Source organism: Grampus griseus, assembly GCF_964374135.1.
Source record: "Grampus griseus genome assembly, chromosome: 19".
Classification (NCBI taxonomy): domain Eukaryota; kingdom Metazoa; phylum Chordata; class Mammalia; order Artiodactyla; family Delphinidae; genus Grampus; species Grampus griseus.
This window is the reverse complement of record NC_139013.1, coordinates 5,993,649-6,008,782: the sequence shown is the minus strand read 5'-3', so window position 1 is coordinate 6,008,782 and position 15,134 is coordinate 5,993,649. Positions and strand designations below refer to the sequence as shown.

General features: G+C 51.6%; 1 protein-coding gene across 1 annotated transcript; it reads left to right on the top strand.

Annotated features, from left to right (window-relative positions):
* Positions 1-5,444: 5,444 nt before the first annotated feature.
* Positions 5,445-12,363, top strand: LOC309836663 (sialic acid-binding Ig-like lectin 13; the record flags this gene model as incomplete). Its single annotated transcript, XM_082676764.1, has 8 exons — positions 5,445-5,493; positions 5,560-5,943; positions 6,160-6,438; positions 6,660-6,707; positions 9,142-9,363; positions 11,569-11,665; positions 12,013-12,126; positions 12,354-12,363. 8 exons carry the CDS (start codon positions 5,445-5,447, stop codon positions 12,361-12,363), a joined length of 1,203 nt encoding a protein of 400 aa, XP_082532890.1.
* Between the last annotated feature and the right edge of the window lie 2,771 nt (positions 12,364-15,134).

Sequence of the window (15,134 nt, the reverse complement as noted above, 5' to 3'; positions counted from 1 at the left end):
GCTTTGGTGAAATGGATGTGAGAGGTCCAGCATCACAAGGTTGTTGTGAGGATTAAACGAAAGTACCAAATATGCAACAGAAGTCTTCATACATTGTGACCTTTGTCCACGGAACAAAAGCTCACAACCTAAAAGTTGCACGTTATGTTTTATTTGGGGACCTTACTGAGGACTATAGCCTGGGAGAGAGCCTCTCCCATAGCTCTGAGGAGCTGCTCCAAAGAGGTCAGGGAGGAGCCAGGATATAAAGTGTTTTTGCTGAAAACAAACAAACAAACATGTAGTCGAACATCAAAAGATGTCTAAGGACAAACATCAGACGACTCAGAGTAATGACTTTGGCGCTTTTAGAGCTTTTTTGTGTATGGGAGGATGCAGGAGTCTGAACTGATTGGAAATTATTCCTTAGATGCACCTTAACACTCTAGGGCCAGGATCGTGTTTTTCTCCGTCCTGAATTCCCCTCAGGGCACACCTTCGGGGGAGACCGCAGTGGTTGACTGTTTAATGGCGGACAACATCCTTTGTTTACTGAAACGGCAGGCGACATTTTGTTTGTTTGTTTGCTCAATTCACCCAGAGGCTGCCTATGTCCTGTCCCGGGCACCACATCGCCTACATGTCAGTCTCACTGTCTACTCAAAACCCTCCCATGGATCCCTTCCTTGACTGGACCTCCAGCACCATCTCCTGCCATTCCTGAATCTTCCCTTTCCACCCTCCCTGTCTTCTACTAGTCCTGCTATAGCCAAAATCAAGTAATAACATTTAGAGAATTTCCTAAATCTTAGAGCTGACCACAGCCAAAATACCGCTCTCTCCTCAAGCCCAAAGAATAATTTACAAGCTTCTCAACCTGACGTTTGAGGTCAGGGGTCAGGAGACCTTTCTGCTAAAGGGCCAGATAGTAAGTATTTAGGCTTTTCAAGCCATAGGGTCTCCGTTGCAACTATTCAACTGTAGTGCAAAAGCAACCGTGGGCAATTTGCAAACGAATTAATGCGGCTGGAGGCCAACAAAACTTTATTCACAAGAACAGGCAGCCCCAGGGTTGTAGGTTCTAGGTTATTCTTAGTCTCACCCAATCTGCTTCTCCATCACCGTACCCCAAACCACCTATCCCTCAAGCCATTCTCTAAGAACCCATTCCGATGCATCCCTCACTGTCTCTGAGCACCTGCATCTCTCCTTCCAGGAAGACCCAGCCCCATGAAGTCATCTGGCTAACACCTTCTTATCCTTCAAAGTGCGTTCAAAATTATAGTCTGGGTTGAGAAGGTAGAGGGAAGCGAGAGCTTGGAAACGTCCTCCTACAAAGCCTAACACTCTAATTTTACTGCAAATCAGTTGAAACAAAAACAGCCTCAAATAGACCAGCAGCACCAAAAGCATGGCAGGGACCATGCATGACGCCCCAGTTTCTAAAGTGACACTTGAACAGATGAAAGATTCTGGTGTGGTGTAAGAAAAGGCGCCCAAACCCGGCGCCTCCACCCAGAAAGGACAGTTAGGTCAGACTTCCGTTTATGATAACGTCAGCCTGCGTGATGCGACTCATCACATTAACGGTCGACGGTTAGCCTTCCAACCCAGGCAAGAGGACACTGGCCCATTGTTCCCTGCTTCTCCCTCTGTTCACAACGATAAACCCTGCGCATGGTGCAAGACACAGCCAAAGGAGAATTCTGGAAAGTGGTAAGAAGAAGGCAGGTTGCCTTAGGACCCCAGGACTGGAAAAACAATGCAGAGTCAGGCCATCCCAGTTCCTACAGCCAAACGGGGATGAACACTCACACCCACCGTTTCCCAAACCCCGACTGAGAAACAGTCAAGGGTTATCATCATAGTGTCAGGAATGCACTCACCTGTCCCATCATCCGGGTTCTGTCCTCCTCCCTCCTTGGGGCTCCCACAGCCCCGTCCTCCCCGCTGCATCAGCCCAGGCCACGCCCCACTGTGATCCTGTCTCCATCCCCCTTCCTGACCCTGGCTGGCTCTCCTCCAGTGGTGGCCTCGCCTTAGCCCAACCCCACAGGACACTCTGCTCAACAGATGGGAGACAGGCACCCAGGGTGCAGGAGCGGCCACCAGCTCAGCCAGTGGAGGGACCTGCCCGAACAGCGGCCTGTTCAGCACGTCCTGGCCTGGGGAGGGGAGCGGAAGTGTGGCCAGGGTGAAGTAAGAGCGAGTAGAGATCAGAGCCGGTGCTCGGAGTGAGGCAGGAGATAGATGGGCTCCAGGCTAGACATTTCCAACTGGCCTCTTGTTCACACTTCCTGGGGTGAGAAGATGGGCTCCAGGCCGGACATTCATTCCCAGCCCCCTGTTTACATTTCCTGAAGCAAGAGACGAACAGGCTCCAGGACTCCATACTTATGACCGGACTCCTGTCTATCTTTCGAGATCTGCACCTCGATATAAAAACCAGCGACAGAAATAATAGGGTAAATAACCAGACATTGGACATTTTTATGGCAGGAACAGAGTGGGACAAACCCTGTTAAAAGGTCACGAGGCCATGCATTTCCCACCCTTGGGGCAAGGGAGACATTGCACATGCGCAGAAAGGCTCCTTGGGATCAAAAAGGGGGGGGCGCCACCCCATAACATGTGAGGCTAAGGCCGTCCCATAGGCCTCCGGGCTGGAATCCATCTTGGAAAAAAGCTGCGCACGCATGCTGTTGAGGGTCCTAGGGCAGGTCAGGTGTGGAAAAAGAAACCAGATAATTGGCCAAAGGGAAACAAAGACCCGGAAGAACTGCCCTATATGAATGACATAACCGCCTTTTTATGGGGCTCTTCCTCATTGGGGGGACGCCCACACCCTTTCCCTCCGGGTGTGCGTCTCTGCCCGGCTTCTATCTTAACTAAACAAACTGTGTCTCTGTGTGCTCTCCCACTTGTTGTTGTGCTGTGTCTCTAATAATAAGCTTTGTACCTGTTTTTACAGTTTTGCCTCCGTGAGAGATGCATTTTTCACTGGCGGCAAGGGCCAGGGGGTGTGGTGGCTGGGATTCCTGGTTTTCATCCAGGCGCCCCAGGTTCAATTCCTGGGCAGGGAACTAAGATCTCGCTTCACGCCACCGCTCCCTGCCGCCACTCTGAGAGCAGGAGAAGCCGAGGTGTCCTCGGGTTACCACCTCTTTCATTCCTTTTCTCCTCCTGTCCTTGGAGTGGCCCCATCCTGCAGGCTGACCACGGGCCACTGTGTGGGCTGCGTCAATTTGGGCTGCTGTAGGCTGCTCTGAGCCCTCCACTTGTATGAACACGTCGAATCTTCGGGGTGACCCCGTGGGTTCACCTGCTAGGGCTGCCGTAAGGAAGTACGGCCGACTGGGCGGCTTGAGCAACAGAAATTCATTTTCTCACAGATCAGGAGGCTGGAAGTCTGAGATCAAAGTATCAGCAGGGCTGGCTTCTTAGTATTATTATCTTAAATTTTTAATTGAAGTATAGTTGCTTTACAATGTTGTGCTAATTTCTGCTGTACAGCCAAGTGATTCAGTCACACCTATATAGACATCCTTCTGAGGCCTCTCTCCTTGGCTTGTAGATGGCCGTCTTCTCCCTGTATCTTCACGTGGTCTTCCCTCGGTATGTGTCTGTGTCCTAATCTCTCTTTCTTACAAGGACACCAGTCCTATTAGATGAAGGCCCAGCCCAATGACCTGATTTTATATTAATTACCTCTTTAAAGGCCTTGTCTCCAAATGCAGTCACACTTAGAGGTACTGGGGGTTAGGACGTGCACATAGGAATCTGGGGGGTGACACAATTCAGCTTCCAACGCCGTGCGAGCATAGGCACACCTCTGCGCAGAGTGGTTAAGCGCCTCCCCAAGGTGGCACAGCAAGGATTAGGGAAGCAAGCGCAAGCCTAGAGCCATCTGCTGCAGAGCCTGTGCCCCTGAGCCCCGCATGAAAGCCCTCAGGGGAGGAAGCCCCAGGGAAGCGCTGACCACCACTGAGGGTGGGACTCAGAGTGACCCCTGAGGAATGGGCAGGGCCAGACACCTGACCTGCAAGACAGCCACAGAAGAGTCTGTAGAAAACGCCCGCCTCTGTCCTTGTGTCAGATGCTCCCACAGACGAGGGTTGAACATTGTGATCCTTCCATGTGACAGATGAGAAAACTGAGGCCTGGAAGGGAGAAGGGCGGGGCCCACCTACCTCCAAACACTGGCATCCCCCCAGGGCCACGCTGGCTGCCATTTTGCTCCCAGTGCCCGGCTCCCAAGCCTGGCATGTGCAGGGAGGCCTGGGGCAGGGGGCTGTGAGCAGGTCAGGAAGCCTCAGGACCCCCTGTGGGATCATGTCCTGGTGGCCACCCTCCTGGATCCTGGTCTCATCCTCTCTGTCCATTTATACCTGGGAACTCGCCTTCTAGCTGCACGGAGCGATGGGGTTTCCTCCAAGCCTCTATCTGGGCTGCCCCTATCTCACACTGTATCAGCAGGAGCTGGGGCGCTGGAGAAGTTCTCAAGGGTGGAGACAAAGTCTGCCGCATTCTTGCCTTGTGCTCCACTCCCCTGAAAGGAGAGGTGCCCCTGTGCCGTTGTCGTGTTCATTTTGTTCCCAAGTCCAAGCTTGCTCTGCTCGCCTCACAACGGGCGCGTGAATCGGAGATGAGGTGTTGAGGGAAGGAATGACACCTTTATTCGGAAAGCTGGCGGACCTAGAAGACGGCAGACTAGTGTCTCTGAAGAACCTTTTGACTGGGGTTTGGATGCCAATTTCTTTTACAGCATAGAGAGGGAGAGGAGATGAGGAAGTAAAGTGAAAAGGCCACAAGCTTTGCAAACATCTCCTGGAATGGCCTCGGGGAGGGAATGCGTTCATTTTTCTTCCTTGCAGCCATCCACGGGTGGAACGGCATCCAGATGTTTCCCTGAACGAAGCCACTTTGTTTTAACCTTCAGGCAGAGGGGCAGGGCTCCCCGAGGCAGGCCATTATGTAGAGACAGTATCCTTTTAATGAACAAAAGCAGTGGAAAGCAAAGGTTAAAGCAGAAGAAACAGATCCAACACGGAGTCAGGATTGACTCTTCCCTGTTACAATTTCAGCAACTAATCACCACCTCTTTCGCCCTGGCGGGACCCATCCCCGTCTTTCATGCATGGAGCCTTCCCGGCTGCCCCTCCTGCATCTCACACCTGACGGGGACTGACCGGCCTGATTTCCTGCGGACAGAGGTGTGGGAGGGACAGGCTGTGGACGGGGATCCGGGAGACGCCTTTGGGCTGTATTCGCTGCTCGCGACCCTCACCAGGGCCTCACATGGAAAGTAGAAGTGGTGACTCTCCAAGGTCCACGCAGCTCCGGCAGCATGTGGGTGCGGAGTTCCTCTTTTGTGGTCGGTTACCTTCTGACCTCAGCTCTGGGCTTCCTGTGGGGGCTTCCTCTCAATCCTGTGACACAAAGGCCCCATCACTCTTACCCCAAAGATGCTGCTATTGCCACCACCGCTGCTGCTGCTGTCCCTGCTGTGGGCATGTGGGTGGGCTGCGGGGAGACGGGTGGGCGGGGCAGGGGCTGCAGCCGATCGTTGTTCCTCCGCAGGGTCCCTGGCTCAGGACAGCAGATACCGGCTGGAAGTGCAGGAGTCCGTGACGGTGCAGGAGGGCCTGTGTGTCCGCGTGCCCTGCTGCTTCTACTATCCCCGGGACAAGTGGGACAACTTTGTCCCAACTTTCGGCTACTGGTTCCAGGAAGGGGCCAGAACCTACCAGGATCGTCCAGTGGCCACAAACGACCCAGGTCGTGAGGTGCTGACAGACACCCAGGGCCGATTCCACCTCCTTGGAGACCCCCGGACCTACAACTGCTCCCTGGACATCAGAGATGCACGGCAGGGAGACACGGGGACATACTTCTTTAGGGTGGAGAGAGGGCCTTCTGTGAAATATAATTATGTAGACAGCAAGCTCCACCTGCATGTAACAGGTAAGGATGGTGTCAAGGAGAGGACACAGACACAGGGGCCCTGAGGGCCCCCAGGGCACGGCTGGGAGGGGACCCCATGTCTTCTCATCCTGGGAGGGGCCCAAGGGGACCTAGGAGGACAGGCCGCTGCGGCTGGCCTGGGGCAGAGACAGCTCTGAGGGGCACACTTGGGCTCCCCCCCCACAGGGCCTGGGTCTGTTTCTCTCTCCTCTTCAGCTCTGACACAGACACCCGACATCCACGTCCAGGGGACCTTAGTATCTGGCTTCCCCAGGAATATCACCTGTGCAGTGCCATGGGCCTGTGAGAGGGGTACCCCCCACACCTTCTCCTGGACCGGGGTTGCCCTCCCTTCCCTGCACCCCAAGGGCCCCCACTCCTCGGTGCTCACCCTCACCCTGGGGCCCCAGGACCACGGCACCAACCTCACCTGTCGAGTGACCTTCCCCGGAGCTGGCGTGAGCGCAGACAGAACCATCAGGCTCAACGTGTCCTGTGAGCGCGGGGCAGGGACACCGGGTCCCTGAGGGCGGAGGGCGTTGGGGACGGGAGGGAGGGCCTGGGCTACTGCGTGCTGAGCCCTGCAAGCTGGAACTGGGGAGGAAGGAAAGAGGACACTACTCCACCCTCTTCCTATTTCTAATGTTTCTGGGGGGAAAGGGCCAATGCCTACCTTCCCGCCACTGAAAAGGGGACTGTTATGTCTGTCTGTCCAGATGCACCCCAGAAGCCGACCGTCAGAGTGTTCCGGAAGGAAGACACAGGTAGGTCTAAACCTCTCTTCTCCAGGGGTGTGGTGGAAGTGGAAGTGTCTCTGCCCTTCGGAGCAGAGCTGGGGATCAGAACTCAGATGGCAGAGAGGCTCAGGCCCGGGGAGGGGACAGCAGAGGTGGGACAATCCCCACTGGCTCATCAGCTTACGCACTGGCCTCCCCCTTTCGCTGGCCCTGCTCTCATGGGGTATCGCGTGGCCTCTTCCTTGTCTGTTGGACGTGGCTGTCCCCACTGCCAGGGCTCCATCCTTGTCCCACATCCTGCCCTCATTCTCCTTAGGATCTAGACCCCACCTACTCCTTCAGTTTCCTTCCCTCATTTTAATGTTATTGTTTACAATAGTAAGCATACGGGACTGCCCTGGCGGTCCAGTGGTTAAGACTCCACGCTCCCAATGCAGGGGGCGCAGGTTCAATCCCTGTTCAGGGAACTAAGATCCTGCATGCCGCACGGCACAGCCAAAATAAATAAAACAAAAAGTAGAACGTAGTTGAAAAAAATAAAGAAAAGAAAAGAAAAGAAAAGAATAAGCATACCATGTGTGTTAGTCAGCTCAGGCCGCCATAATAAAATACCAGAGACTAGGTGGCTTAAAAACGAGGAGTTTATTTCTCACAGCTCTGGAGGCTGGGACGTCTGAGATCAAAGCGCCGGCTGATTGGGTTCCTGGTGAGGGCTCGCTTCCTGGCTTGTGCACGGCTGCTTTTTGTCTACGTTCTCTGGTATCTCTTATAAGAACACTAACGTCATCGTGAGAATCTCAATCTCATGACCTCATCTAACCCTAATGACTTCTCAGAGACCCGTCCAAATACCTCCAAATACCATCATATTGGAGGTTAGGGCTTTGGCATATGAAGGTGAGGGGAACATGGTTCAGTCCCTAGCGCAATTTAACAAGAATGAAATAGTATTCAGCACTTGTGTATCCCCCCTCTTGGTTATCTTTTCAAACAGAACCCACACATGTACATTTTAAAACACACACATATATGCAGATCATACTACCCACATGCTTTGCATCTCTATTAGTATTTTTTAATAAACTTTTCATATGCAGTAATTTTAGACTCACATGGTACAGAGACTTTCCACAAATCTCTCTCCTCATCATTAAAATCCTCCATCCACGTGGCATATTTGTCACAACTAAGGAAGTGACGTTGGTACATTTCTACAAACTAAACTCGCCTTTTTCTCAAACTTGGTATATCTTGGAGATTCTCCTGTATCTGTACCTAGGAAACCCTCTTCATTCTTAATGATGACCCCATGGTTTTCCAGTTAGAAGTATATTATATGATAAAGTACTTAATAGGTCTCCTGTTAGTGGAAAACTACGGTGTTTCCCATCCTTTGCAAAGACAAGACAAATGTGTGGGTCTGGAAGATTACTCTTGAGAGAGAAGAAAGTCCTAGATCGAAGGGCATGTTTGTAATTTCTACAGATATTGCCGAATCGAGCTACATGGAAGTTGTTCTGCTTACGCTACCCCCTGCTATGTGTCTATTTCCCTGCTAAACATTTTCATCCTTGCTGAAACCATAAGAGAATACACTATCATGTTAACTTGCATTATCATTTTGTGAATAGGTTGGGTATCTTTCATTGTGTTTAAAAAACATGCGTATTCCTTTTTTTTTATTTTTATTGCGGTACACGGGCCTCCCACTGCTGTGGCCTCTCCCATTGCGGAGCACAGGCTCGGGACGCGCAGGCTCAGCGGCCATGGCTCACGGGCCCAGCCGCTCCATGGCATGTGGGATCCTCCCGGACCGGGGCACGAACCCGTGTCCCCTGCATCGGCAGGCGGACTCTCAACCACTGCGCCACCAGGGAAGCCCCATGCCTATTTCTTTGTGGTCTTTTTCTTGATGATTTGAAGAAACTCTTTTCATATTAACGCAATCATCTGTGTATAAGTTGAGAGGATTTATTTTCATCCTAATCATGGGCTTTTGACTTAGTGTATGGTGATTTTGCTAGGCAAAAACATGCCATTTTTCTTGGCCACACCGCGTGGCTTGTGGGATCTTAGTTCCCCAACCGGGGATCTAGCCCGTGCCCCCTGCAGTGGAAGCACGGAATCCTAACCACTGGACCGCCAGGGAACCCCCGCCATTTTTTTTTTTTTAAGTTGCATTCAGTGATGTACTGGGACTAGCTCTTACTGGTTGGCGAGAGCCAGTTGTGCAATTGTGTCCATCTTTTCCCACTTCTGGGTTCAGAGGCTTCAAATTAGGTGCTTGAAATTGGCCAAGATGGGAGTTTTTACACAGAGGAAATTGACAAGTGCTACAAAACAGGAAGATATGAACCCTTAGGCAATGAAAGAGACAGACAAACAGACAGGCAGACTGAAGCTAGCTTTCTCTCTGTCCTGCCAGGACCTGAAAGTCTGGGCCAAAGCCTATCTCTCCCAGTCCAGGAGGGCCAGTTCCTACGCCTGGACTGTGTTGCCGACAGCAACCCTCCTGCCAGGATGAGCTGGATGCGGGGGAGCCTGACCCTGAGCCCCTCCAATTCCTCGAACCCAGGGGTCCTGGAGCTGCCCCGGGTGGAACTGGAGGACCATGGGAAATATGTCTGCCGAGCTCAGCATGCGTTGGGGTCCAAGGAAGCATCTCTGAGCCTCGTTGTGAAAAGTGAGTTGGAACACACCTGAGGGAAGGACGCCTGGGTTCTAGGGAGGGGAGAGTCTCCTCTGATCCCTCCCATCTCTCCCCACAGAACCCCGCAGCTGCTGGGACCCGCCTGCTCCCAGGAGGAGGAGGGTCTGCACTGCGACTGTTCTAAATATGGTCTTTATCTTTCTCCGTCACCGAAGGCCTTGCGAGGGGGCATTTTTTAAGTAGGCTTTATTTTCAGGAACTGATTTGGGTTCGTAGCAGATTCGTCAGAAGGTAAAGAGACTTCCCTCGTCCCCGCTGCACTTTCCCACACACGCACGGCCTCCCCCCAACAGCACGCCCCGCCAGAGGGCACCTGTTACAATCGATGAATCTCCACTGACACGTCATTTTCAACCAAAGTGCATGATTGACGTTAGGGTTCCCTCTTGCTGTTGTACATTTCATGGGTTTGGACAAATGTATAATGACATGTATCTGCCATTATAGTATCATACAGAAGAGTTTCATTGTCCCAACATCTCTTTGGACCATTTTTGTGACTGTCAGCCCCTCAGCCCTCACCCTGAGCCCTCTCTGGAGCCCAGCGCTCCCCTCACTGCTGTATTCCCACTGGTCATAACACCTGGTCCCCCATCTGGACAGAGCCCCATTAGGGCTGTCTCAGCAGTGCCCACCAATCTGTAGACAGGTATGCCCAGACGCATATCCCTTTGCTGGGTGTTGGGGTGCTACAGGCAGGGCCAGGAGAGCTGTCTGGGTCTGACCTGGAGGTCTGAGAAGCTTCCTGCTGCCACCTCCTTCTGAAGGCACAAAAGATCACCGTGGACCCTGAGGGACAGGGCCAATAGGGGCCAGGAGAGCAGATTTAGACCCCCTCCCTGGAAGGAAGGAGAGGCAAAGCCCCTCAGCCTCCCACAGTGCTCTCTGTCTCTCTGGAATGTCCACGGGCACAGAACCTCATGGCTCTGCTGTGGCCAGGTCTGGAGGCTGCTCTCCATGTCTCTGGATCTGCCTATAGTGGATACTTCATACACGTGGAATGTTACAAAACAGTGGCCTTTTCTGTCCGGCTTCTTTCGCTAAACGTTCTCAAGCATCAACCGTAGAGCGTGTATCAGTATCAGTTCCTTTTTGTCTGAATAATATTCCATTGCGCGGATGCGCCAGCTTGTCTTCATCCAGGTAGCAGTGGATGGACGTTTGGGTTGTTTCCACTTTTTGGCTCTTACAATGCTGCTATGAACGTTGCTATACTTTTCCCTTTTTTTTTTTTTTTTTTTTTTGGATCATTGATTTCAGTTTTCTCGGGCATGTACCTAGGAGTGAAATTTCTGGGTCAAATGGTCGTTTCTAATTTTAAATTTCGGAGGAAATGCCAGATGTTTTCCACACTGGCAGCACCATTTTACATTCCCACCAGCAATGTATGAGGGTTCCAATTCCTCCAGATCCTTGTCGACATTATTTTCATTAAAAAAAAAATTCGAGCCCGCTGGTGGGTGTGAAGAAATATCTCATTATGTTTTGAGTTACATTTATGGAGCGAGTAATGGCATCGTTCATTTTATTCATGAACGTATTGGTTATTTGGAAAATTTTTTTAGTCCTTTGTCCGTTTGGAAAAATTTCATTGTCTCTTTGTTCTTGAATTGTTTTTTTGGTCTTTTTTTTTCTTTTTTTTTTTTGCGGTACGCAGGCCTCTCACTGTTCCGGCCTCTCCCGTCGCGGAGCACAGGCTCCGGCCGCGTAGACCCAGAGGCCATGGCTCACGGGCCCAGCCGCTCCGCGGCATGTGGGATCTTCCCGGACCGGGGCACGAACCCGCGTCCCCTGCATCGGCAGGCGGACTCTCAACCACGGCGCCACCAGCGAAGCCCTTGTATTGTTTTTGATATAGCTTTTATATAGGCTGGATATCACACACATATCGAATCTATGATTTGCAAATATTTTCTCCCATTAAATGGGTTGGTTTTTCACTTTCTCAGTCGATTGATGAGCCGAATTTTTCATTTTCATGAAGTCCAACTTACGCATTTTTGTTTTCTGTTCAGCTGCTGGAAGGCAAGGGCGTGGGGTGGGCTGATACCCCGGGCACACGGGGTTCGGCATCCGGTGGATGAGGAAAGCCTGGAAGACCAACGCCCAGAGTTCTCCTGGGAGCGGAAGGACACAGGATTGAGCAGATGATTCCATCCTGGTCCCGCTTTCCTGCAGGGCAGTCGGGGCGCGTCACAGCACAGGTGATTCTGACGGCCATCTGGGAAGCGGCTGTCAAGATCCCGCTACTCTTCTTGGTCCTCATCGCCCTCCTGTGAGCACCCCCAGGGAGAGGGGAGAGGGGAGGGGTGGGGAGGGCAGGATGCAGGTGGCTGCACCCTGAAACCAGCGCTGGAGGGGGCGGGGGCGGGGCCGGCAGGAGGATGACGGGAAGGGGGAATGGGGGTGCGGGGCTTGGGGGCGGTGAGGAGTCCGCTGGGGCAGGGGCTCCTCCCCGCCCAGTGTCAGGGTTGAAGGTAGCCGCTGTGCTCTAGAGGGTCTGTGGGGCCAGACCTGCCCTCTCCCACCTCAGTCATCCCCCCGCCCCTGAACAAGGAACAGGGTGAGTCTGCGGCCCGCGGCACCCGATCTGACCAGAGCCTGGTCTCTTCTCTGGCTCAGAGTGACGTCCCGCAGGAGGAAGGCAGCCAGGCCTGCAGGGGGCGTGTCAGATGCAAACGCCAGGCCGGCAGGGGGCGCGTCTATTGCAAACGCCATTCCAGGTTACCCCTCTGGGTGAGTGATGTCGGCATCCTACCACCCAACATCCCACTGCACACCTGCCCCAGAATGGCCCCCAGGATTGCTCCACTCAGCGTACCCAAAGTGGAGCTGCCATCTTCCTCCCCAAACCCACTTCTCTGCTGGGTTCCCTGTCACACTGATGACAAGGTGGCCCCCATCTCTAAGGCCAGAAGGAAGGACGGGGTTTGCCCCCTTTCATCCCCGCTCCTCTTCTCCAGGATCGAATAATCACTAAGTGCTGTCCATCCTTCCTCCTAAGCACAGTTCGTCCTGATGCCCGTCTCCTTCCCATCTTGACCCCAGTCGTTCCAGCAGCCTCATCTCTTCCCTGGGTCTCTGAACCCACCCACCTCCTGCCTCCATCTCCCTGGGAAACACAGCCTCCGCACTGTTCGCAGAGACCGTTACCATCCTCTTGCTGCACAGCAGGGACAGCTGTGTTTCCTCTCCACGGCCAGAGACCAAGGTGCACACACCACTGGCTGGAGTTGCAGCCCTGGTGGGCTCTGCCCTGCTGGACTCTCCACCCACATCCCTCCTCTCCCTGCATCTCCCCACATCTCCACACCCAGCCTGGCCAGACCTCTGTGACTCTGAGACTTTGTACGTGCAGTCCCTTCCCCTGAAACATCCTTCTCTCCCCATTCCTGCCTCTCCAAGTCCTGAGCATATCCTCAGGCTCAGTCTTAAATGTCCCCGTGTGTGTGAGTGTGTGTGTGTGAGTGAGTGTGTGTGTGTGTGTGTGTGTTTGTGTGTGTCACTGTCTGGTTTTGGGTGGAAGAGTGGATAAACTTAACTATAGACTATCCGGCAGGAACTATTGAACATCTACTCTGTGCCCCTTGTTGGAGGTTCCCAGCGGGCATCAGTGAGCACAGCATCAAACATCTCTGTCATCGGGCTCCCCTGGTGGCACAGTGGTTGAGAGCCTGCCTGCCGATGCAGGGGACACGGGTTCGTGCCCCGGTTTGGGAAGATCCCACATGCCGCAGAGCGGCTGGGCCCGTGAGCCATGACCACTGAGCCTGCGTGTCCGGAGCCTGTGCTCCAAAACGGGAGAGGCCACAACAGGGAGAGGCCCGCGTACCGCAAAAAAAAAAAAAAAAAAAAAAAAAAAATCTCCGTCATCAAGCATAGAGAATAAGCTTGTGGTTACCTGGGGGGCGGGTGGGGATGGATTCGGAGTTTGGGTTTAGCAGATGTGAACTATTATATACAGAATGGATAAACAAGGTCCCACTGTACAGCACAGGGAACTATAGTCAATATCCTCGGATAAACCATATGGAAAAGAATATGAAAAAGCACATGTATTATATGTATATGAGTAACTAAGCCACTTTGCTGGACAGCAGACATAAACACAACTTTGTAAATAATTATGTTTCAATAAAAAATTGTTTTTAACTCTCTGTCATCAAGAAGCTGTCCTTCTGGATATAAGAAGGATAGAAACATTTTTTAAAAATAAAGAAAAATATTGAGTGTGTTTGATGGTAACATGTGTCTGGAGAAGCATCGGGCAGGGAGCGAACACGTGACATTTGCGGGCTGTTTTCTGTCACTGAGAGTGTGCCCGAGGTGATGTTTGAGCCAAGACTTGAAAGTGGAAGAAAGCAGGTTCTGTGTTCCCGTAAGAGACAATTATCCCAAGGGCTTCCAGGCCAATGCAAGTATCCGGAAGCCTTTGAGGAGAGCAGAGACAGGATTGAACTTTCATTTGAAAAGGATCCTCACGGAAATGCAAATCCAAACTACAATGAGGTATCCCCTGACACCCGTCAGAATGGCCATCATCGAAAAGTCTACAAATAATAAACGCTGGGGAGGGTGTGGAGAAAAGGGAACCCTCTGCACTGCGGATGGGAATGTAAACTGGCGCAGCCACTATGGAGAACAGCATGGAGGGTCCTTAAACACTACAAATAGGGGCTTCCCTGGTGGCGCAGTGGTTGGGAGTCCGCCTGCCGATGCAGGGGACACGGGTTCGGGCCCCGGTCCGGGAAGATCCCACATGCCGCGGAGCGGCTGGGCCCGTGAGCCATGGCCGCTGGGCCTGCGCGTCCGGAGCCTGTACTCTGCAATGGGAGAGGCCACAACAGTGACGCGTACTGCAAAAAAAAAAAAAAAAAAACAACTAAAAATAGAGTTAGCATATGATCCAGCAATCACACTCCTGGGCATATATCCGAAGAAACCTCTAATTCAAAAAGGTACGTGCAACCCAATGTTCATAGCAGCTCTATTCACAACAGCCAAGACATGGAAGCACCCTAAGTGTCCATCCACAGATAAATGGATAAAGATGTGAGATATATATATGAATATATATAATGGAATATCACCTAGCCATAAAAAGAATGGACCTAGAGATGATCACACTAAGTGAAGTAAGTCAGACAGAGGTAAACATTATATAATATCACTTTCATGTGGAATCTAAAAACTAATACCACTAAATTCATTTACAAAACAGAAACAGACTCACAGACATAGAAAACAAACTCATGGTTACCAAAGGGGAAAGGGGATGGGGGAGGGATAAATGAGGAGTTTGGGACTAACACATACACACCACTATATATAAAATCGACACTCAACAAGGACAAAGCATAGCACAGGGAACGCTACTCAATATTCTGCAATAACCTATATTGGAAAAAATCTGAAAAAGAATAGATATATGTATATGCATAACTGAATCACCTTGCTGCACAACTAAAACCAACACAGCATTGTAAATCAACTCTACTCCAATACAAATTAAAAATGAAACTAAATTGAAAACTAAATAATTTGGAGGCTCGTTAAAGAAAGAAATTTCCTTTGCACTGACATAGAACATGTGCTTGCACGTTTGTTCTACATGAAGATGCTACATGGTTTTTATTCTGAAGATGCCATTGAAAGTTTGGGAATCAGCATAGTAGAAGTTAAAAAAACATCCCATATCATATTTTTAGAAAATACCCAGTATGCTGCCGGACACTCGGCAATCT